Below are 25,494 nucleotides of genomic sequence, written 5' to 3' on the forward strand. Positions count from 1 at the left end.
ATTTAACACGGTTTAAAATCGGAAAAAAAAAAAATAATTACCTATATAGCCACAGATGACTATGTTGCATATGCCGAGAAAGATGCTCCATACGACCAGCCAAAAACTGGACGTCTCCTTCCGCCTGATTCTGAATCTGGACAAGCAGCAATGGTGATTGTCGGTGATGCTCCGACAAGATTCGAATATCATTTTACATTATAGTAAATAGTTCACATCTTGTTATCACATTGTTTAGAAGGCACTTTGAGTATCCGAAACCGCACACTGCAACAGAACATGAATGAATGGACGACACTTTAATTTACGCAATAGTTTCCTTACGTTGGATATTTAGAGAAACCAAAAAAGCTATATAATCTTCCGGTTGATTCGGTTTTTACTTAACTCAACTTACGTTTCACCTGTTCTTTCGATTATTATGGATACCTACCCATACTAGGAGATATCGTGTTACGACTTACTCCGGCTTAAAAGGCTGCCGAACACGGGCGTTGAATACGAATAAGGTACTAGTTTGGATTATGTTATTACAACCAACTAACTAATATCCCTTTTAATTTGTTCTCATGCTACTAATTTCTAGAGAATTGCCCTAATCCACCGTCTCGTTAAAGTTTTAATCCAATAAATGCGGCTCCACCTTTAATCCGTTCGTAATCTAATTTGGCAAATGAGTACACTCGAAGACATAATGAAAGTTAATTCGCGATTTTAGTCATATTTATGATGCAAACGACCGAAATTTGAACTAGGCATAGTTAAATTTGACAGTTTATGCAACAAAGATTGAGTAAAATTTCAAATAAATGTATTGAAAATGTGTATTTTCATAAAATATGTATATGATTACTTAAAAAAATAGAATTTCATACCAATGGAAACAGTCGATATATAATATTTTACAACATGAAAAAACAGATCGCATTAAATTTGCATGTGTCAAAATTAGTCAAATGAAATATGACATTCATATGCTTGACGCAAATCATAACTGTCACATTTAAAATATAAAAAAATACATGTCCACAAGTGTGAATGGAAAACAAAATATAAGCGCTCTATTTAAAAATAAACGAATTCATTTGTTTTTACAAATTTTTAAATATACCTTAATTAAATACTTGTTGAGTGATCAACTTGTCGAATTTACGTTTATTTAACTGTCATTTTATTATCACTTTGACGTAAAATAAATGGTGCACAAACGAATATCTGTGCGTAGAATGGAAACGCGACGAACGACTCTCCCGCACAACTGTTCGAATCGTACTAACCGGCACGTACGAAAGCTCCACTTGTCGCTGGAACTTCCTACTGGGAAAAGTTGAGCTTTTATGTCATAAAGCTCTCTCTTTTTACGATGCAATCATATTCGTAGAAAGGTAGAGCAATAAACTAGTTGAAAAATTGCGAAAATTCATCCTTACTCAAAATTTAAGTAACAAAAATCATTAATTCAATGGAAATCGTCTCATCAAACACATCAACTAAATGTTCTATGGAATTAATGTCGAAGCTTCATATTAACTAGAAGTGTTTTTTATAAGGCAGGTATGATACAAGAATTCGATTTTTTCCATGTAATTTACACGTGGTTTATTTTATTTTAAAGGAAAACCAGCAGTCTGAAATCAAAACAGAACAAATAATAAAATACATCACAAAAGACCAATTATAGGTTTCCGCTGGTAGTAATAAACTAAAGGGTTATAAATTATAAAAGAGTTTGATAAAGTTTTCTTAAAGCCATATTATTTTTTATTGTTACAAATCAATATACACTCGTCATTACAGATTTGCTCCAATGCGTGTACGTTAACGAAATACAGAATACATAAACAATCAGAAATCAGAAATACAGTAATACATATACAATCAGAATATATAGCATATAACAATTAATCAGAAATAATAATCATAGAGACATCTATGGATTATTTTTAGATTTTTTTTTTGTGTACAATTTTTATACATATAAATAAATACGAAATTATAGAGATATCTATAGATTTCAGATTACTGTGTATAATTATTACAAATTATTCACAGGCAGATTTTGTGACAACAGGAATAGATCTAATACCAATTTTCAGGAACCGTTTCAGCAATGATCAGATAAAATTGGCAAACTCTGATAGAGAAACGATCGATTTGGAGTCACAAAACCCCCAAATCTAACCAGCAGATGGCGAGGACTCGAACCTTTGACCTCAGTGGTGCTAAATATATACGCTACCACTAAGCCACACTGCTGGCTAATATATGTAGTATGTTGACATATGCAGTGGCGGACTGGGACTGAAATTAGTGCATGCCAGGAGTCAAAGGGGGGCCCCCTTTAACTTTGACCCAGGGTTAAAAAAATTTGTCCCCTCCCCCCAAATATCAAAATTTTCTTCTTTCCATCACGCTAAAAATCAAGGGTAAAAAATAAATAAAATTTTCAAAAATGAGAATAAACAATTTTAGGTACAAGAAAAATGGTAAAAGCAAAATAGATCCATAAATTACATTGTATATTTCGTTTTAACCCTTGGCCTAGGTAAATAGAATGCATCATAAAAGAATGCGGCATAAAATCGGCTTTTAATTTCGGTAGAAAACAATCAGAGACGTCATTTCAGCTTTATCTTGGGGGGGCAAAAGCAAAGATTGGTCAAATTGAGTTTTTTTCAAAAATCTACACATGGTCAACAAAAATCGACCATTAAACTGTGTCACTAAAAAACTATCAATTAACTTAATTACTACCGACTATCTATGTACATAATGTACGTTATAACAATAAATAAAGTTTTGGGATCATGCGATAATTCTAACTCGGAATCGACCACTGATCACGATTACATAATATAGAAAAATGTGTGTGGCTTTGTGTGCCTGAGTGTGTGTTTCTGTGTGTCTTTTTATTATTTTATATATGTATATTAGTGCTTCCAATCCTGGAAGGTTACTTCAGCACCGGGATTGCGGTGCTGGGAATTTCCAATCCCGGGATCCCAGTGCTATCACTGGGATTTCAAATGTATAAGAAAAAAAAGTTCAATTTGCATGTTTTCATATTTCAAAAACGTTAAATTGCATTTTGCAAACTTTCCCGATGTTTCATATTGGCGTACTAATTTTGGGAGTTTGGCTACATTCTTTAAATTTTCGGTTCGCATCCACACCCCTGAACGTATCAAGCTGAAAATTTATATTTGTATTCTTTATGTACTAAATTTGATAAGGTTCTGGTCAGAAAGCAATTTTATTAAATAACTAAAACTTTTTTTGGACCGAATTCGTTACACATGAAGTTTAAATCCATCTCATTCGTTGTTTAGGGAGAGAATGGACGTCTGCAAATAAAATAAAAATACGAGAAATAAAATCATTTGTTATTGAACCGATAAAGTAAATTATTAATTTAAAACCTTTCCTGAAAACAAAAAATATAGTTTCGGAAAAATAAACGTTATACATCTGTTTTTGAGACAAAATAAAGTAAAGGGGACCTTTCTAACGATTCGCTCCATAGGATGAACAATTTCTAAGAATTTTACCCGAGGCATACCACTTAAAAACCAAAATATACTTGCTTCGAAACAATAAAATCTTTTTTTTTCAAAGCACATAGCAGCGATTATTTTATTAGTTTACCCAAAAGTAACACACATAAGAAATAAACGTAGCATTCATAGATTCGTAGTATATAATTAATCATTAAATTCATAATATTTTCTAAATTCACACTATTCCTTAATTTAGGAATTCCCCCCCCCCCCCCAAATTACGTCCCTGAAAACAATGCATAATATTTTCAATTAATGTTAATCGAAAATCTGGATTTTGGGGAGGGGGCCCCTATCGTATATTTCTTTATACATGGATGTGTCTACATAGATTAGGAATAGATTTTATATTCGGAAACTGCTTAAAATTGTGTATTTAAATCTTACTATATCGTAGAAGTATAATCAAATGTTATTTTGAAAGTATGTAGTAAATTTAAATCGAAGGTTGATTATGAATCGTCCTATCAAAATTGTTTTAAGCAATTCAGTTTATACTATTCACGGAAATTTGTTTATTCCCATTTTTATTTCAGTAGGTAGTTGTTACATAGGTAATATATACATAATCTTGAGGTTGGAAATGGGCCCAGCAAAAGGGCCCAGCAAAAGGGCCCAGCAAAAGGGCCCACGCAAATATTGAAACTTACATTTCGAGCCTAATAAAAAAAGTTAACCGATCCTTGGTATGTTAAAGCATGTATTAGTTGTTTGTGTATATCGTAAGAAATTTGTTTTGTTGAAATACCCAAACTTTAGGTCCCAAAGTGCAATATCCTATAAATTTTTACACACATGAAATAGTTACAAAGTTATTTAATTTTACTGAGGGCCCGATGGCATGTGGGGCCCACATGCCATCGGGCATGTTCGCTTGTATGGCCAGTCCGCCACTGGTCACATATGTATGTATAAATTTGCTTTATATGTTTTTTCTTCCCATTATTCTGTATATATACATATGTACAATAACATTGAAATAAGATAATACTATAAATAATAATGTGTATAAAACAGACAATGATCATTGGATCAGTAGGTATTTTAATAGTTCGAAGATGATGTACATATGTATTGAGAACGTAATTTATAATTTATAAACATTAAAAAATCCATCAAATCAAATAACAGTCAAGTAACTAACTTTTTAAAAACCCGAGCAAATTTTTTTTTATTGTTTACTATTGTTTTTACCCGGCTTCGCTTGGTATTTGTAATATAAACTGCTTAAACATGGCAAAACAATTTAATAGTAAACATTCATTTGTTTTTTTATTAAATTTATTTGAATCGAAAAAATATAATATTTAACGAAGTCGATATCGTCGTCATAGAAACTTTGATTTATTTTCGATGTTCCCAACAAACCTTACATACATAGTTACATAGTTACAAAGTCTCTTTCGAAACTATATATTAGATATTATGTTTTCAACACATCTTCAGTCTACTATACCCCCCCCCCCCCTTTTTCTTTATTTATATATTTTCTTCTTTCCGTCCATTAAGCAAAATATCAAAATTATCGTTTTCTCATTTAATACAAGGAACAAATAAATTCAAAAACAAAATTATAAATTCAATTAAAAGTAGAATATTGTAAATTTGGTAAATAGGAAGGGCGAATGGCGTACCTTCTTGTAATGCTTGCCTTCATTTTAAATAAATAATAATTGTAAACTTTCAGATAATAAATCATATTAATCCCTGATATTACTAGCCGTGTTTTCATGCCCCCCTTAAATCTTGCGCCTGGGGTCAACTGCCCCCCCCCCCCCTCCCATGCTACCGTTCTGGATCCACTGATCATTATCAATTTCAAACACTTTTATATGTAATATTATCTTATTTAATGTTAGTTTTTAAGATATAAGAGGAAAAAATCTATTACTTAAATTTATACCGCCTTAATATACTAAAATATATAAATAATTTTTATCTGTTCTTTAACAGTAATAATAATATCCTCAAAATTTTATTCAATAATATCTTATAACAGAACAATTTTCTTTTGTTTTTTTTTATAATCACAATCAAAATTCGTACATTTGTGAAATACATACATAATTATAAAATTTTTCGATTAAAAAATGTATTTATACGATTGATAAAAACCTCAATAATAAATTTTTGTTTCATTTTTTTTTTTTAATCCTTTTTTGGATATAAATACTTAGCAAATCGTTTTACCTTTAAGGGTAGGTAGCACCCATAAAACGCCAGTGTAGATGTCGATAACGAATATTAATTTTTTACGTAAATTATAATCAAATTATATTCGCTATTACAGGCCTTGGTATTTATTTTGATAAATTATTCATATTGTGCTAATCAATTATTCTTCGATACAGAAGACAAGCCATTCGTCCTCTGTCTTTATTTGCGGCATAATCCAAAGAAAGTAATCAACAAATTGAATAAGGAAAGCACGGACGTCGAACGCACAGTATGAATACCAAATAAGCATAAAAAATACCATAGCTGCATACGGACATAATTTATAATGAAAATAATTGAGAACGTGTATAAATACTGATGTATAGTCACGCCTTGTTTAACCATAAAAGCAATTAAGTAACCAGTCATTCTTTTCCCTCTAAGAAAGCCATCTCGAACAAAAATAACATTAGAATTGAATTAAGAAATGTTACAAATGAAAAGAAAATACCATACCTAGGATGCCCGCCGCAAAAATGGAAGAAATGGTAAATTAATCGAAATAAAATTACATACCAAGTATATGTGTTTATCGCACATATGTACATATAATAAACGCACGTAGCTTTGAAACACAGAAAGAAATGAATCATAAGTAGACGTCTTTGAAAAATGTAATGATGTGTTTATACCCGTTAAAATGTAGTAAATTCGAACGACCCTGAATTTTCCGAACTTCTCGGCAATAAAAGCTAAATAGCTCGTGAATATGTTCCGAACGAATCCCAATAGCCCAATATAACGACCGCTTACAGAATTTGGGCAAATTAGCCAACAATTAACTTTGGAATATAGCGATCCAAATCGATGTTACATATTACAGCTACACGTGTAGTTTTCTATAAGATTCCTACTACATACTTCAGGTATCCAGTTATCAAAGATTTATCGAAAATTGTTTTAATGAAAAACAAGATCACTTCATCTGTTACTACGTACAGATACTAAGTACAAATAAAGTCAAATATTGATGGAACGCTGTATACTCGGCATAACAAGGAGAGAAAACATCAGAGTTGTCAAAACTCAACTGTTGTATTACAACTGACGCACATTGTTAAAAGTGTATTTGCGCTTGTAGAGTTATAATTTACTAGTTGAATTGTATTCAAATATTTTATTTTATTTTATTTGTATTGTTACAATCAATATACACTCGTCATTACAAATCGCTCCAATGCGACGGGTGTACGATAACGAAATACAGAATACATAAACAATCAGAAATCAAAAATACAATAATACATATACAATCAGAATATATAGCATATAACAATTAATTATATAACAATTAATCAGAAATAATAATCATAGAGATATCTATGGATTATTGTTAGATTGTTGTGTACAATTTTTATACATATAATAAATACGAAATTATAGAGATGTCTATAGAGATATCTATAGATTTCAGATTACTGTGCATAATTATTACAAATTATACACAGACAGATTTTTGTGACAACAGGAAATGATTTAATACCAATTTTTCAGGAACCGTTTCAGCAATTATCAGATAAAATTGGCAAACTCTAATATAGAAACGATCGATTTGGAGTCACAAAACCCCCAAACCTAACCAGCAGTTTGACGATTCGAATCTTCGGTCTCAGTGGTGCTAATTATATATGCTACCATTAAGCTAAACTGCTGGCTATTATATGAATTACTTAAAACGCCAGTTGGAATATATTACAACTGAAAATACGCTTCGACTGTAGCATACATATGTACATACATACCAAAAAAATAATATCAGATTCGTCAAAAATATTGTTTACAAAAGTATATTAGTCAGAAGCTTAAGTCATCTTGACACAAAAATCAAAATCAAAGTACATACATAATTTTTCCAAAATAATTTTTTTATTAATTATTCTTTCTCAAATAATATAAATTATAATTATAATTCTAGTAATTGATATTATTGATCCTAAAGAAGAAATAACATTTCATCTTAAAAATGAATCAGGATAATCTGAATATCGACGGGGTATCCCTATATACACACAAATATTGATATTTGAAGAATATTTGAATATAAAATTAGATTAATAAATAAAAAAAAATTAATTTAAAAATAAATTGTAATATCTAGAAATTTAACTAAAACATTGTATATATATATATATATATATATATATATATATATATATATATATATATATATATATATATATATACAAATATTATAATGCTGTAACAGCAAATATTCCGTGAAAAGACTGCTAAATTGCTGATAAATTTCAGAACACATTGAATTTTTCAAGAAGGTTATTTTATGTCAAGGTAAATTTAGCGTTTAAAAATGCAATGGGTCGCTCATTGAGAGATCCGCACTGAGATGCAAAAAAAAGGGTGCACCGACATCAGATAGGGGTGTATATAGGGTTGTCAGATTTCATGCAAGTCAAACCGGGACACCCCCCCTTTATCTTTGACTTTTCTATAGATATATTTTCAATCGAAGTGATAATATTTAGAATTTCTATATTTGATTTTTTTCCCTTCTATTTTTAATATATGAAAATGAAAAGTGCTAAAATTACAATGAAGAAACCAAAAATAGACTTCACTGAGAGGATTAGTGAAAAACTCTAAAATAGGTTTTTGGTGCTTTTTCTTCAGCTAAAAAAAAGCTTTTAAAGCTTCAAATAGCTTTAGAGTGCGTTCTATTGCAGGTAGTAGGTACTATGAGAGTAGATTTTTATATTCAATATTAGCAAAATCACAGAACTCTTTTAGTCTTTCTGGTCTGACGGTGTAAATTGCAAAATAACAAAATATTTTAAAAATTATTTGATCAATGTCACACGATAATTGGTAAGCTGCGTTTTGTAATGTATTATTTAAAATGTGACCGGAGCATCCTCCAATGATTGCTCCAATTTCTATTTTCAATTTAATGTACACATTATTACTTCCATTTCTTTGCGCCACCAAAATTAGCATTAGCATTGTCGCCCACAAAGCCAATGCACTTTTTTAAATCTATTTCCAAATCCTTTATCGTTTGTATACAAAAATTGACGACCATATCTAAAGTTCGGTTCGATGATAACTAGTAAATTGTGAACGAGACACATGACAACCGGTCGCTCTAGATCGGTCACACGAGATTACCTGTCACACCCTAAAATCGGTCACGAGAAAACTGATTGCCCGATTTTAGGGTGTGACCAGTTTTCTCGTGACCAGTTTTAGTGTGACGGGTGATCACGTATGACCGATCTAGAGCGACCGATTGTCCTGTGACTGGTTCACATATGATTAGTAGTCCGTTTACCCTTAATTTTCCCCCATTAAACTCCCCAATTTTAACAATTTTAAATTTATTCCTGTTTTGGAAAAATATTAAATTACAAGCGGAAATATTCTTTGATTTCTGCACCTCATACAGTTGATCCAATACGAATGAGATCAACTGTATGAGGTGCCAAAACTTGATTAATCAAAGAAGTTGTTTTTGTTTTGGTCGAAGAATATTGTCTGGCAATTTTAAAATCAATAAATCCTTTTGGTATTAATTTGTTAAATCAGTCTGTAGTAAGGCTCCCAATCCCGGGATCCCGGTGCTGAAGTAACCTTCCGGAATTGGAAGCACTAGTCTGTAGTCTGCAGTCTACAGTTCATTATTGAATATTGCTGCAGTGTATACCAGACTGACTTTTTGCAGTGTGTACCTGATTGACTTTTTGTTTATAGTTTATGTTACATATTTTTTAATTCTGATTTAAAAACTGTAGGAGTTTAAAAAGTAGTGAACCGGAACATTTGGGCGTCCCGAGAGGTTTATTCGGGACACGAGACGTAAAACTGGTGACAATCCCGATTAATCGGGACGTCTGACAACCCTAGGTGTATAGAAGTTTGTGCACATGAGCACTCCCATCTGTCACAGTTCGCACGAATAATTGAATGCGAAGGACGACTTTATCGATTTGGGTCAATTCCCTTGGCGGTAGATTGTCGCGTGCTGCTCAGCATCCCCGAACAGTAATAAAACATATAAATTCACCATAAGACAAGACATAAATCAGGTCAGCAATGGAATTTTTATAAGGTGCGTATGTGAATTCATTTAGAACAAATTTATTTAAAAAGATAGCATCGTTCTTTCGAATAAGTGTGTGAAGAAGGATACGGATTCTCACATATCCTTAAATGCGGTCTACCTCACGGGACCGAAAGTGAAACGCCCGAAAACGCAAATATCGAAAGGCAAAGATCGAAAATCGAAAGATCAAAAAAAAAAAAGGGTGCATGGTAAACGGTACTATGTATATATAATATATATGAGTGGCATGCGGTGAAATTATCTCTCTTTTTGTCATACAGCCTTGTTTAATGTGCGCGCGCAGAATACGGGAGGAAAACCCTGTTCCTCTTGTTCCTGTATCCTGCTCGCGCAAATTAAGTGAGTATGTACGATGGGGGGGGAAAGACCCTTTTTTTATCTTTCGATTTTCGATTTTTGCGTTTTCGGGCGTTTCACTTTCGGTCCCGTGAGGTAGACCCCCTTAAATGAAGTAGAACTTCTGTGGTAGTCAATCTATGGCACTCGTATGTATGAAGCATTATAAAAATGATAAAATTTCAAATCAGTAATTAATTCCTGAAAGTATGAATTTGTGAATAAATTTTCCACTTAGGTTGGGCAATCAATATGATAACACTTTATACGCCAGCGACTCACCCGTGAGTCGCGCATTGTATTGCTGGTGCGCTAGCGTCACATGGGCGAGTTACTTCGATTTCTCTCCCAAAACGGAATTTAAGGTTTAAAAATGACTTTACAAGCATCACTTCGGACGAACTTAGTTACAAAAACAAAAAAAAATCAATGATTCGAGTTTTTCGGGATTTTATGCTCAAATATTTTTATGCATTTTATGTAAAAATATTGAAATGGCAGGAAACTTTCTTTTGGATGGGTGGGTGGATGCAGCAGCAGCTTTTCAAACATCAACTGTAATTTTCTGGGCGCACAAGTTCTAAGAGGTTCACCTTGCCACTACTGACGTAGTCTCCATTGAGTCAAGGAGCTTGAATTAGTAGCAATAACATTATTAAATCTATCGCATTCAGTTGATAATAATAGACACATTAACATAAGTACATCTTCATCATTGGACGGATATTGATGTTTATATTATAGAAGCTGGGAGACACAATAGTACAATAAACGTGTAATATAAAAAAAAACAGTAGTGATAAAAATCAGGTGTATTTATTGGTCTATATTTATAAAAAGTGATACAAATAAGTAATCCAAATGAATACCTTTAAAACTACATCAATAATGATTGTACTGTAAGAAACCTAGATTAAATTTATCTAAATATGTATTTATGTGAAATTTTTAATACTGTTCATGAAAACTTGACAAATATAAAATTCTACATGTTATACAGTCTATAATATATAACAATTAAAAGTCAAGTGATTGATAAAATTGGAAAAAGAAATAAAAATTAAGCCACCACTTATTGTCGAATTTTATTGTTCTGGTATTCTGGTAGGAATTTTTGGATTTAAATACGACTTTCGCATAATCGCATGCTGAGAAACTTCTTCATAACAAATCTGAGCTTGAAATATTGCTCAATTTTAAATAAAAATCACCAACAAAACTGTGCTGAAAGTGTACTTAAATGATAAAAAAATATTCCATTAAATATTTTACTACAAACTAATCATAAATCTAAACGTAAAAAAATATACATTCGGCAAAAATTATCTAAAGGAAAAATAATTTACATTAGCCGTTCTGTGACGTTTAAAAAACTTTACAAAGGATTTTTCACAAACATAATAAATACAAATCGTCATCGGACGACAGCTTGATCTATGAAAAATAAAATATTTAACTCAATCAGAATGAAAAATTAATGAGACTCATTTAAGAAGAAATGTTTTAAATTAACTGCAAATATGAGACATATTTGTTTTCAATGGTGACTTAAATAATACATTATTATTGAAATAAAACTATCCAAGACCCATAAATTAAATGTAATACAGACTAGTAAAACTTAAATAGTATGATTTTTCCAATACAAAAAAAAAATGCATGTTTATGACATTATGTTTTCATAAAAAACACAATTACATTTCGACATGCATTAAATTTAAGTAAAATGTTTGTTACTGATGACATTTTTCGATGTTAAAACATACGCATGTATATAATTCTTATACAATAATAAAAGATGCATTCTTCTACGAGATCACACGTTTCATCAAATACAAAACAATTAATCATCAATACTATTAAAAAATAATATGAATTAGTGAACTTGAATTATTGAATGTATTTCTATTGAAAACTATCTTCACAACACATTTTTGTTGATTTCCTGTCAAATGACTTTATAACATTTTAAAACTTTTATGAACCATAAATAAAAGTCTAAGGCCTCTTTCACCCATGGAACGAGCATGGCTAAACATACCAAAGTCAGCATACAGTTCTTAACATAATACAGAACATATAAATATAAAAAATTAAATATAATCTTCAAAGGAAATCACATCTGGGGCAATTGTTCTATTGGAGTAAAGAATTTGAAATCTTCAGGAAACAGTTTTGTCGCAGAAGAATACATCAATTTATATGACTGCCGAATGGTTACGTCAGCCACTCCAGCGATATCGCCAATCTCTTTTTGACTCCTCTTATCTTCAGACGCCTGTAACGAAAATAGCATTACAAACATAAGCACAAATTCAATAACACGTTTTCTTACTTTATCGCGATTGAACACATACCTGTGAAGCCATGTAAATTGCAGCTGCTGCAACTGATATGGGACTTCTCCCAGGAACAATGTCCAGTTCGACGGCTTTGCGAGCGATATGAGTTGCCGCACGTTGAACCATATTGGGCAAAGAAAGATTTGAACAAAACCGCGACATGAAATCAGCGGTAGTAATAAGATCCACAGATGTTTCGAGAGCTTTCAATATTAATTTAAAGCATCGACCAATTTCTTTCTTACTGATTTTGCTCACAGCACAGATTTCTTTAAAGGTACGAGGTACACCTTCCTGCCTACAAGCGATATACAAACACGCAGATGCTATGGCATCGTTGGCACGACCTTTTAAATTTTTACCATCATGTACCTAAAATTAAATGAAAAGATTTAAACTATCGCAGACAAAAACAACACAGATACCTAAATTGACACTAAAATTGAGTGTCGTTAAACATTGATTCAACAATTCCAAACCTGTTTAAACAAATTGTTAGCTCTATCTACAATTGTTTTTGGTAAATTAATTCTGTCAGCCATATTGGTAATTTCTCTGAAAGCATTTATCAGAGTTCTGTCTGAACTGCTGATCGTTCTCCTATTTTGATATTTAGATACTCCAAAGCTGTCGAATGAAGCGTCACCCCTTCCGGGACCAATCATAGTAGAGAGATCACCACCTGACAAAAGATGATTTTCTGGACCACCGACACGAGAAGGATCTACACCGGTCTTTTCATTGCTGAATGTTCGCCACTCGGAACCAACATCGATGACTCTGAAGACAATAATATCAATTGTATTATATTTTACAAGCACACAGAATATTGATGAAATCAAATGTAAAATAAAACTTACCTATCTCCGACGACCAAGCCACATTCTGAACAAATTTGATCTCCCGCTCGATAATCTTCAATGAGTGGTGCATCGGGATGCGCATAGCAACACACCTTGTTGGTATCAGTACTGTAAACATTAGAATTTGCATAATAAATAGTATGTTGACACTGAGGTTATCATATGCAAAATATAAACACCAAGAAGTGTGTCTCAAAACTGTGTCACATTTTTAAAGATTACTAATTTTTGACGCACTAGATCGAGTGTTGAAAGGATAAAAAAACACACCAATTTGCCAAAGATATAAATTAATGTAAAATAACAAAATTAAACTTATCAGCCTAGATTTGTTCAAGTCAGACAAAATTCGTTCAGGTCAGATCAGTCCACATTAGTTCCAAGACATAACCCAATTATTTTGACGAACGTTCCATTCCACTCCAACAGAACTACATACATATACATATGTACATACATGAGAGTATTTCGATAAATACTAATAACCATTGCATTAACTAATTTATCTTTGGAAACATAAATATAAATGTCCAGAATAAATTCCAAAAAAAAGTACATATCTATATAATATTTAACGTACATATGTGTAGATAAAAAGCATTACTGTATTAACAGCATTTCAAATGCTATTTAAAAAGATTATTTTTCAAACTCTCTATAGTTATCAATTTGCAACTTCTCGAAAATCTTAGGATTGAAGAAAAAAGTCCATCCAGAAACAGCCAAACAATCTGAAAAGACAACTCATTATGGACAACACCTCTTTCCTCCTTGCATTTTAATAACATCACCAAATGTGAAGACAAATAGTTAATTGCAATATAGTAACGTGTTTTAAGTTAATTGCTATGTCTCATTGGGGTCTACCTCACGGGCCGGAATGTGAAATGCCGGAAAACGCAAATATCGGAAGGCAAAGATCGAAAATCGAAAGATCTTAAGTCGAAAGATCAAAAAAAAAAAGGGTGCATGGTAAACGGTACATACTCACTTAATTTGCGCGAGCAGGATACAACAGGAACAGGCTTTTCATCCCGTATTAATGTGCGCGCGCAGAATACGGGAGGAAAAGCCTGTTCCTCTTGTTCCTGTTGTATCCTGCTCGCGCAAATTAAGTGAGTATGTACCGTTTGCCATGCACACATTTTTTTTTTTTGATCTTTCGACTTAAGATCTTTGCCTTCCGATATTTGCATTTTCCGGCATTTCACATTCCGGCCCGTCACGGAGACTGGTCTCATTGGTGCTGCCCATTTTCATAAGCGTATCTCATTGATTGGCCGAATTTATTTTTATTTTTTCTAAAAGTAAGAACCAATCTTTTAACTTCAACCCCGGACGGCAACAATAAGGCAAATCGCTAAATGATGTGGACAAATACGACAGTACTGAAAATGAAAAAGAAAACAACCACAGTGCAATTAATTGTTAACTCACTCTTATACATCATAAAAGCCCCAAATTTGTATTAAATTTAATGCCAACCATTCATCAAAGAGGTACGAGAATTTAATCAATGAAAGAATGTTAATATATTGGTTTTCTTAAAACCCTTGCTTATTCAGTAACTCTTTCAATCACGAGAGGAAATGTTTTTAGATCTAGATTGAGATTTTTTGTATTCTAGGGAACCTGAGCAAAAGGACCTATGCAAAGCTATAAAAAATACGATAAAGAAAGTATCGAGAAATTATTAGGATGTGATTAAATATAAGTAATCTGGGATTTCGCAAACATACAAGTGAAGAAAAAATGATGAATTGTAATAGTCACGATATGGCATTGACATACCGATTCATTGGGGTAAATCAAACAATCTAGTAATTAAAATAGCTCCTACGAAAATTAGCACACTAATAAAGAGATTCTCAGAAATGTACATAATTCACAGATTTTTTTATTAATTAATATGCATAAAACTTGTAAATCTATCAATGTTTTCCAATGATCAATACTACTAAGGTGACTGTACGTCCCCTTTTGAGGATTGTCAACATAAATCATATCATCCTTTGTCCTCTTTAAGAGGAAATTATCCTGTTTGTCCTCGAGGCTCCAGAGAAAAATTATCCTTCTATGTCCTTTTTAACTGAATTTGGTCTACAGGCAGAATAGAATATTTCTATTTGTCATTGTCTTAAAATTTTTTCAAAATATGGTCAAATTAGTATCACCCTTCCCTATATTTAGGCCGAATAATCAGGAAAATATCATACTAGAAAACTTGCTATCCATAGTAAATTCATTTAATTAAATTTACTAAGTCATGCCACAAGGCAGCATTTTAACTGTGAATGTATGTATGTATTTGCAGTTATATTTTAGAATCCAAGCGAGCACTGGTTAGTCTCAGTAGTCAAAATACTGCAAAATGAATATACTAAATATGAATTCGATAAAAAAAATATTATTTTTTTCAGTAAACGTGTCGCAATGTGAAGCATTGATGGTGAAATCTGTTAAATTATATAAGTAGGGCAAAATAAATAATTACAATGAATCAATACAAACCGAACAGACATGGTTGCGTATGGGCAACCCTCGTGAGGGCGATTCTAGGTGAAGATCGACGACTCGTATGCCGATGAATTTAGCTGAAATCAGAAGATAATTGGTTGTGAATGTGGGAGCATGGCGAGACGAGGCACTGGGTCGTGGATCGTTGATTTGACGGAAAGCTTACACTGTGACGGCAACACCGATGGAATGGACGAGAAAACGGGCAGCGGGGGGCGCAGGCCTAGCACCCGAGACACGCAATCTGTCACTCTGACACTCTGACGAGGCGACGGGAAACGGGAAGCTGGCGCAGCACGAGAGCCCGCGCTAGAGAGTGACACCCGTCAACAAGTCAGAACACACGAGCTATCGAGTGTGCATACTTTCCAGCCAGTTACGCAAATGCCGTTGAACAGAATACTTTATTTTGTATTCCCTCTCTACAAGCTGGCTAATTAGTGACATAATAACGCCATCACAAACGTGTTGACGAATATTTCTTTCGTTTGGTGCGTTTGCCAAGCGTTTTTCGATGTCTGCCTTTCTATGGGTCGGGGACGGTATATGCCCACAAAACAAAGGATTATTATAGCCGTATTTTTAGCATTTTGCGAGAGATGCTAATCTGTGTGAAAATCGTAATATATGCTAAAATCGTAAACAATTTAAATAAGTTGTATTTTTTAAGGAAATAATAAATAAAAAAAAACAAAAATTTGTCTGTATGTCGGTTTCGGGAATAGTGGCCTCACAGACCAGAGGCGTAATTTCAGCTTTCTCCAGGCATGGGCAAGAGTTTTGATCAATTTAAGGGTTGTTTTTTTCTAGGGGGGGAGGTTTGTAGTATTTTGAATAAATAAATACGAAGACTCATCACGAAATTATAAAGTTAACAATATTGAAAAAAGGTTGCACATGTTATGAATTCAGGGATAAGCAATTGGAGACTCTCCGGGAAAAATAAAAGAGGTTTGTAATTACATACATATATCACAAAATGGAAATTTTAAGAGCAAAAAAACATTTATCTTCCGTAATGATACAAAAATACTTTATTTAATATATACAAATACAATATATAATAAGAATAGTGTAAAAAAAATAAAATATATATATTATACCATTAGAAGAAGTTATAAAACACATGTACATACATACATACAACGTTCATGAAAATATCCTGGATATTTGTTGTTTTTCACACAAAAATGCTTGGACATGTGCTATTTTTCCAAAAGTGGATATTTTTATTTACAAGGCGTTTATTAACTTCAGTTCGCCTTTTGGTCTGACACTATTTTTGAAGCACTTTTTATATGAATTAGATTTTTTTATATCTAATAAAAAGTGAGTATGTAGTACGTGGTCTGAACTGTCATTTTCAACAATACATAATAATAGCAGTGTTTATGATAATTGTTAAATATATAGAATGGTAGATTTTGAATGTGCATTTTCTTGTCACACACAACACTAAAAATGATGAGAAATATTTAACTTATTACATACTAGTTGTTTTACCCGGCTTCGCTCAGTATTTGTAATACAAACAGCTTAAACATGGCGAGTCTGATAGTAAATATTCATTTGTATTTTTATTAAATTTATTTGAATCGAAAAAAAAATATTGAATCGTCATAGAAACTGTTTTGTTTACGAAGTTCCCAATCAAAGAAACAAAGTCTCTTTCGAAATTATATATTAGAGGCACCCCCGGGGCCTTCGCCCCCGGCGCCCCCCAGGGCCGGGGGCGCATTTATTTGAATCGAAAAAAATATATATCGAATCGTCATAGAAACCGATTTGTTTTCGATGTTACGAACCAAAATTATATATTTTACAAGTCTCTTTCGAAACTATATATTAGATATATCGAATCGTCAGAGAAACCGACTAGTTTTCGATTTTACGAACCAAAATGATATATTTCCATACTTACAAAGTCTCTTTCGAAATTATATATTAGATGTACAATAGCACAACGTATTTGTTTTATTATTCTTCGGATACATGTTTTATCCACCATAAAATAAACATGCATATTTAGGTTTTTTATGTAAATAAATTTGAACAAAAAAGTTTCAAGTTATTTTTCCGTCGTGAATATTTAAGCAAAAAAGAAAATAATGTGCTAAATTTTAAATAGGCTATCAAAAAAAAAATATAGATACCCAAAGGAATGTCACGAATTCATATTGTATAAAAAAATTGAGAAGATTTTTTTGTTCCGATGGCGTATTATAAGTCAATAATACGCCATCCATCCAATAATACATAAATACGTAATTGTGAGAAATAATGTTATTTTCCAATGGAATAGTAATTGCGATCTTCTACTACTACATATATCGTTTCGTACAAAAAAAAATTTTCAATGAGCAAGTATCTTCCCATTTCCTGGGATTTAATGCCGTAAGACAATTATTTTTGAAAATAAATTAAGCATTATTTTAATTATTTGTTCACATTATTTTAAATCCCTAGACCAGCGGTTCCAACCTGTGGTACGCGTACCACTTGGTGGTACGTGGTTGATGGTTGGTGGTAGGTACGCGAAAAAAACATGCGTTGGGGGAAATGCAAGAATCATTAATTGCGGACATGTAAATCATTCAGATTTACAATCATAAATAGAAATATATTTTATATAATTAATAAAAATTATCTTAACTAACCATAGTTGACGTCAATATGTACAGTCGATGATCAAAAATCCGGCAATTAATACCGTTTTATAAAAGAAAAATACAGAAATAGATTGAATGCAGCTCCAGACTAAAGGGAATATCTCGCATCATTTAAACCGAATTTTAAAATCGTTCCTCGAAACAAGCACAAGAATCTCATTAAATTTATTTTGTAAGGAGATTTACATAAGAAAAGAAAATAAATTTTATGTACTTTGAGTAACGTTCGATAAAAGAATGAGATGGGCACCTCATATTGAGACTGCAAGGCGATGCGGGGTATATCCACAATATTTAATCGCCATAGTTCATTATCAACTCAAAATAAAATAAAATTATATCGCGCGTTCATATTACCATTATTAACCTATGCTTCACCTGTATGGAATAACGCCTCGAATACTAATCTTTTCAAGCTCCATAAAATAATACAAAATAAATCCCTAAAAATAATTTATAATACACCCATATATACTAACTTGAAAAAACTACATGCCATATATAATATTTCGTTTGTTACAGACATTACTAACAAACTAACCAGTAGATTATATAACAGAATCACTAATAATTAGAGGTAGGATAGTCACAGTGCTATCCATTGTTCCATTGTTGTAAACCCTTTGTAAAAAAGGTTCGGCAAACCTTTGAACAATACGCGGCACCTTCTGGGTCCGGGCTTTACTAATAACCATACTAGCACACTTGTGAAGAGTCTCGGTGATTACAACAAAATGTCTATACCCTTCAGGTATAAACACAGATTACCTAAACACAATCTGATTTAGGTCATCGACTTTAGAGTCTTTAATTAATATTATGTATTAGATGTATTATGAATAGATTACGGATAGCCAAGGTGCCGCTCATTATTCAATTGTTGTAAATGCTTTGTATAAAAGGTTCGGCAAACCTTTAACAATGCATTTACAACATTTGAACAATAAACGGCACCTTGGTTACTCGGGCTTTAATTATGAGCATTTATAAGGATTGTAAATAGGTTTTTGAGCTCTTTTTCCTATTACGCTGTACATATTAACATTAGAATAATATAATACTAAGATTACTAACAAAATTAAATTAAAATTGTAAAATATAAAATGATCAGTAGATCAGTAGCTATTAAAATAGATATAAGATGTATTGTGAACATAATTTCGTAATAATAAAAAGCATTTAAAAATCAAAAAAATATATTTACTTTGTAACTTTGTGTTTTTATTAGAACCATTTATCAATAATAGAAGTATGACGAAATAGTAGATAAATATATAAATCTTAGAGCATATTATAATTGTGACTCCGCCATTGATGTATAATACACTAGATCCGCCCTCACGTGTTATACTGGTCTCCCTTTCGGCGCATGCAAAATACATGGCGCATGCACAGTTTCTCTTAGTAGGTAGGTAGGTACCGCTGCGTCGTAGGGAAAAAAACCCAACTTCCCCGCTAGTTAAACCTCCCGCACCCCTCATTTAGTGAAGACAAGATCTCCGACCAAAATCACACGTCAGGGCCTATCTATGTGTATTATATGTACATCAATGGACTCCGCAAATAACTTTTTTTTTTATTAGTTTATTTACTTTTTTTAACAAAACAGATCCTTTGCGTCTTTACATTCCTTACCATGCAAATACTATATAATTACACTTGCAATAAGAAATTTCATGAAATACAATTATTTTTATATGGTGGTACAATTTAGCGTAATGTACTACCAAGTGGAACGCGAATCAAAAAAAGGTTATGAACCGCTGCTCTAGGCAGTTGCTTCTTAATGTACATATAAGATATATGTATGTATGTACATGTGTAGAGGTACCTATCACCCCGAAATATTATTTTTACTTTATCTATGTACATATGTACATACATATGTATGTACGTACATACATACATATGTAAATTCGAACTCGAGATTTTTTTAATGAAATCACAAACTTAATATAAGGATAAATACAAACATATAATTTTACCGAAAAAGTCCAGAGGGTCTTTTTGGGGCGGGGCGTGCCGGGCGTTCATTGAATATGTCAATGAATCAGTCAAAATCTCGAGTTCGAATTTTCGCGTGATCACAAAACTTCATCTATTGTTACTACCTACATAGATAAAGTAAAAATTATCCAGTAGATGTCGCATATACATATGTACGTATACATACATACTATATAAAGAGCAATAAACTAATAAACTATTTTTTGCTTTACGACGAATTTTAATAATTCAAAATAAATATTGATATCAAATTATCCGTAGAAACAATAACTCTACATAGACTTATTTATAATTAGCACTTCTAATATTATGTTACGGATCAAGTATTACAAATATTTCTGTAGTAACGATAAGAAATATCACGAAAAAAATAAAAGCGTTCTTACTGTAGTTACCAAGTGCTAATATGATTGTTCTTGACGATAAAATAAATAAATTTACTCTCCTCTTAGTCACATACACTGGTACATATTTAAATACTTGTGTGCAATCAATTAAATACTTTTTAGGCTAGTCCTTTGAATCAATATTATTTAGATTCCGGTTTACACTTTAATTATGAAAAATATATTTTTTTAAATCTAGTATTTTATGTTCGTATAATAAAATAATATGAATAAGATTTTCTTTCGTCAAATACGTACAACTTACAAGTATAACAAGTTCTTCTGTTATGCTATCTAACGAATTTATTAAAAACGACAAAACCTTGCCATTTCTATTTGCTTATGTTTCGATTTGAAGGTTCATCTGATAAGGTGATAAGGTTCTCTTTGGTTTTGCTTTACGTTCAGCCAAATTACTATGGTTCATATGGATCGATATAAAACCAGTCTGCACCTTTGTTTGTTTTTGCTGGTCTGCAACAAAATGATATTTTTTCAATTTATACAGTTTATAAATATTATCATATGATATACATTTTTATATATGTATATATTTTACAAGTTGTTTTAATATTGCATTTATAGTATATTTTTTTTATTTATTTATGAGATTTGAAACGGGAATAATTATTACTATTATTATTATTTGAGCTTTTATATTATCTCATACCGTTATTTGCATACGAATCTAATCAGGAAAAGCTGGTTCGAGGCGAAAACGAGTTGCTGCGAAACGCAAATAGAGAAAAAAGTTCACACTGTGGAGGGCATTAAAATTTCTTCTGATAAACAATAACAAAATTTTCTCGTATTCTCGAAATATGTTATCCTCTTGCTAGCCGAAACAGTAAATTTGACATACATATCATACCAAATATATCTATCTGTTAATGAGTAAATTTATAAATATTTTATACATATGTAAATACACATATACAAACATATTTATACATATGCACGTGATTGGCGAATTAATTTTGATACATACTTTACGAATATATGTACATATTATGTTATGTATGTATGTATGTATACTTGAATAAGCTGAGCACTTTACCATTTACAATGAGATTCATGTTCTTGTCCGGATATGCTAATGCGTCTAAACAGGTATTTGCATCATGTGTTGTTGCAAGTTGTAACATTTAAATGCATGTGCGTAATCTCTCGATTTGCGCGTCGCAAAAAATATATTACGAGTCAAATAATTAAAATCAATTAAAGCTTTTTCTTTTAATTATACCATGTATGTATTTGTATATTAATTTGATAAAATATTGATATGTATGTGCATATTCAAAAATTAAATATAATATATGTATTTAACTCCTTATATACTTCTTTTATTTTATTACTTTAACCGGTTAATATCTTTGTTATTCAAAATAATTCTCATCCTGCAGAACAAAAGAGCATGGTTTTAACTCTGCATCCACGGGTTCGGCGAACTCAGAGTCTATGATCAACGGGATCCGCCGAACCCCATGCAGCTAGTTCTGAGCTTGCTGAGCTAACTATGCAGTAAAAGCGTACTCTTATTATAATATACGTATACGTATAGTATATCCTTCATCAAAGATAGACATTCAACTATATTTAAATCTTCGGTTTTTTTTAGAAAATTAAATTTAAAAAACTACTGTTATTCAAAGTAATTATTAAAAGTAATTCCGATCCAAAAATGTTCTTGAAAAATTTCAAATTGGTGTGAATCATTGTGAATTTCATTTCCTATATGGTGCAATGTCAAATCATAAGTGAATCACCTCAAAACAATTAGATTTTTCGAAATTATTTTTATCTGACAAGGTTGTCTTTGTAATATGTACTAGAAGGATTACTAAATTTTGAACGAATATTCTGCTTCCCTTCATGTTCTAATTTTGATAGATCAACTTTCTTTGTTCTTGTTTATGTATACGACAAACACAATAACACGTTACGTGTTAAAATTTTCTGGGTCAAAATTTATCAAATAAATATTTATGGACTTGATGTTTACAAAAGTATATTCGCACGATTTAAAATGATGTTTTTGTATCAAATTTTACCAAAAAAAAAACATTGCGGTAGTGCATTTAAAGTTTATGATTTTGATTACTGTCGATGAAAATATTTAAGACAACAAATTGAATCGTCAGTATTTTAATCAGTTTCGGTAAGTATATAAATCAGTTTTTGGACAGTAGTTTATTAACAAAATGGTCACTATTATATTATTAAATGTCAGTATAAATAACAAATGGACAGTATACAAATCTGAGATACATTCACCAGAACAAATGGCAATGCCTGATGCTTGTCTATTGTCTATCAAGATCGTATCAATCTTATGGTGATATCAAACAAAAAGTAACACTGGTCATTCGTCAAAATAAAACTTACCATTTAACATTAATACTGACCACTTATGTTTAAATACTGATCATTTTATATATTATAAATACTGACCTTTTTTACAAGCCTATTATATGTTTCACTTCGATATCGATTCAGTATCTATTCCTACAGTCTTCCGATCGTTTTGAAACTTATTATTTATACTAACCACTCGTATACTGAATGATGGATATTGGGCGTTTAATATAAATACTGGCCATTAAGTATAAACACTGACCTTTCATATTTAAATACTGACAAAAATAGACTAAAATACTTAAAATACAAAACAATATTCAATATTAAAATAAGCATTTGTTTTTTATCCTAATTCATTTTTTTTGTTAGAAATTTAATTTTATCTTTTGTTTTAGACTCGATGTAGAATATATAAAATTTGAAATTTTAGCTTTGAATCTATCAATGAATTCGCTAAAACTATATGTTCTTTTAACTTACAACCTACTACTTTTTACGAATTACGAAAATTTTTACCTGCTATTAATACCTTTTATATATGAATATTTACCGACTAGTAAAAAAATGGACAGTAAAAACCAGAAAAGAATTTCGTTTTATGGATATATTTTTAAATTTAAAAGTTTCCTTTCGTGGAAAGCTAATGTTTGATTTCTGAAACATACATATGACGAATTACGAAGTACGACGAAATGATAAATCGATTCGAAGTTTTCATTCGAACGACGGTCTTCACTTTCGAACAGGCTCTTACCTGTCGCGGATAATCAAAATATACGAAGGAAAGGATTAAAAGGAATCCCGAGGCAAAGTGAAGCGCAGTCGCGTGTCGATTCGCGCGTCGCGTCGTTCGCCGACCGCGAATTCTGTGCGAACGTGAGCGCGAGATAAGCGCGAGCGTGACGACCAAAGGGATAACCTGGTGGCGTTCGGTCTTATCAGTATCAGTCGCCACTCGGCAATCTTCGGGCAAAGTCGGGTGGGGCGAGCGAGACGACGAAGGGCGTGCGAGCGAGAACGCCGCAAGAGCAGGTCGCGATTCGGCCGTCACTGGTTCGGCGCTCGGAGCTCGCCGTTCGCTGTTCGCTGTTCGCAGTTCGCTATTCTGTGTGCAGTAGCGAGCGAGCGCTCGCTCAGTGTGGACGCACGCGTGTGTGCTTTGTGTGTGCGTCGAGTCGCAGCTCGTGTCGCAATCGCGCGTGCGTTTGACATCGCCGGCCGGTGAAGATGTTCTAGTGGGTTTATTGCCAATCACGATCACCATCACAATCACAATCACAATTACAATCTCAATCGCAGTCGCAGACGCGAGTGCAGTGCGAGTGCTAGCCGCAATCGCAACAGCAACAGCAACAGCAACAGCAACCGCATTCGCATTCGCATTCGCATTCGCCCCTCAGCATGGAGACCCTTTCGTCGGTGGAATCGTTGGCCGAGATCGTGGGCGGGCCGGAGAAGGCGATGGGGGGAGAGGGCGTCGGGGGTGTCGGGGGCGGCGGGGGCGGCGGAAGACTGTCCGCCCCCGTGGAGCAGCCGCCTGGGCCCGAGGCTCGGCTGGAGCGGCTTTCCTCCGCCACTCCTCGGGGCCCTCCGCAGGCCGCCCTTCTCGCCGACCGATACCTGCTGCTCGACCAGCTCGACGGATCTTCGCTCTGTCGCTGTCTCGACGTCAGAACCCGGGACGAGTTCGTCTGCAAGGTCTGAACAATTTTCACCCCCCACCCACTCTCACCTGTCATTCTAATGTCAAACGCGTGACCTTGTCATTGTTCGAACGTGCGCTTTTTTCCATCGGTCCTAATGCCGAATCTTACGGCCATATGTCTTCACGTATGGGATCGATTCAATTTTCAAATATACGCAATACGGTCTTATCCAAACCTGAATTTTTCCTTTGTAAAATTTAAAAAGCTTGTAAAAAGTCGACCAAAGCACACTGACTCTCTTTTGTTTTTTATTTAAATTTAAACTGTCGAAGAAATCGTTCAATACTTCTTGAAAAGAAAAACATATTTTAAAAACAAATGAATATCTACGTTCAAAATCAATTGTAATATTCACTCAATAGACGCACTGTTTTGATATTGCTATTTTTACGCATTAAAAATGGAACCAGACGTAAAACATGTGATTGTTTTTTTAAACTCAATATTGTAAGTATTTC

At 32.7% G+C, this 25,494-nt stretch overlaps 5 protein-coding genes across 5 annotated transcripts in view; 1 reads left to right on the forward strand and 4 right to left on the reverse strand.

Annotated features, from left to right (window-relative positions):
* Window positions 1–267, reverse strand: part of LOC143910971 (uncharacterized) — a 61,368-nt gene extending 61,101 nt beyond the window's left edge. Inside the window, exon 1 of the mRNA XM_077429633.1 lies at window positions 42–267. Coding sequence (XP_077285759.1) covers window positions 42–192 — 151 coding nt within the window. The 5' untranslated portion in view covers window positions 193–267. The remainder of the gene's footprint in view (window positions 1–41) is intronic.
* LOC143910247 (zinc finger MYM-type protein 1-like) overlaps window positions 1–25,494 on the reverse strand; it is a 396,863-nt gene that overhangs the window by 262,018 nt on the left and 109,351 nt on the right. The window lies entirely within an intron of this gene.
* On the reverse strand, window positions 12,054–16,271 carry TfIIB (transcription factor IIB). The gene is made up of 6 exons (XM_077428979.1): window positions 16,077–16,271; window positions 15,905–15,987; window positions 13,391–13,501; window positions 13,010–13,310; window positions 12,546–12,902; window positions 12,054–12,466 (listed from the first exon to the last, which is right to left on the reverse strand). Exons 2-6 carry the CDS (start codon window positions 15,913–15,915, stop codon window positions 12,305–12,307), a joined length of 942 nt encoding a protein of 313 aa, XP_077285105.1. The 5' UTR covers window positions 15,916–15,987; window positions 16,077–16,271; the 3' UTR covers window positions 12,054–12,304.
* On the reverse strand, window positions 20,180–25,001 carry LOC143910979 (uncharacterized). The gene is made up of 2 exons (XM_077429644.1): window positions 24,250–25,001; window positions 20,180–21,446 (listed from the first exon to the last, which is right to left on the reverse strand). The coding sequence occupies exons 1-2, from the start codon at window positions 24,592–24,594 to the stop codon at window positions 21,396–21,398; spliced, it is 396 nt and encodes a 131-aa protein (XP_077285770.1). The 5' UTR covers window positions 24,595–25,001; the 3' UTR covers window positions 20,180–21,395.
* Window positions 24,442–25,494, forward strand: part of LOC143910974 (tribbles homolog 2-like) — a 61,255-nt gene continuing 60,202 nt past the window's right edge. Inside the window, exon 1 of the mRNA XM_077429636.1 lies at window positions 24,442–25,028. Within this exon, the coding sequence (XP_077285762.1) occupies window positions 24,732–25,028 (297 nt within the window). The 5' untranslated portion in view covers window positions 24,442–24,731. The remainder of the gene's footprint in view (window positions 25,029–25,494) is intronic.

The sequence above is a fragment of the Arctopsyche grandis genome, chromosome 4 (assembly GCF_051622035.1).
Source record: "Arctopsyche grandis isolate Sample6627 chromosome 4, ASM5162203v2, whole genome shotgun sequence".
NCBI classification, from domain to species: domain Eukaryota; kingdom Metazoa; phylum Arthropoda; class Insecta; order Trichoptera; family Hydropsychidae; genus Arctopsyche; species Arctopsyche grandis.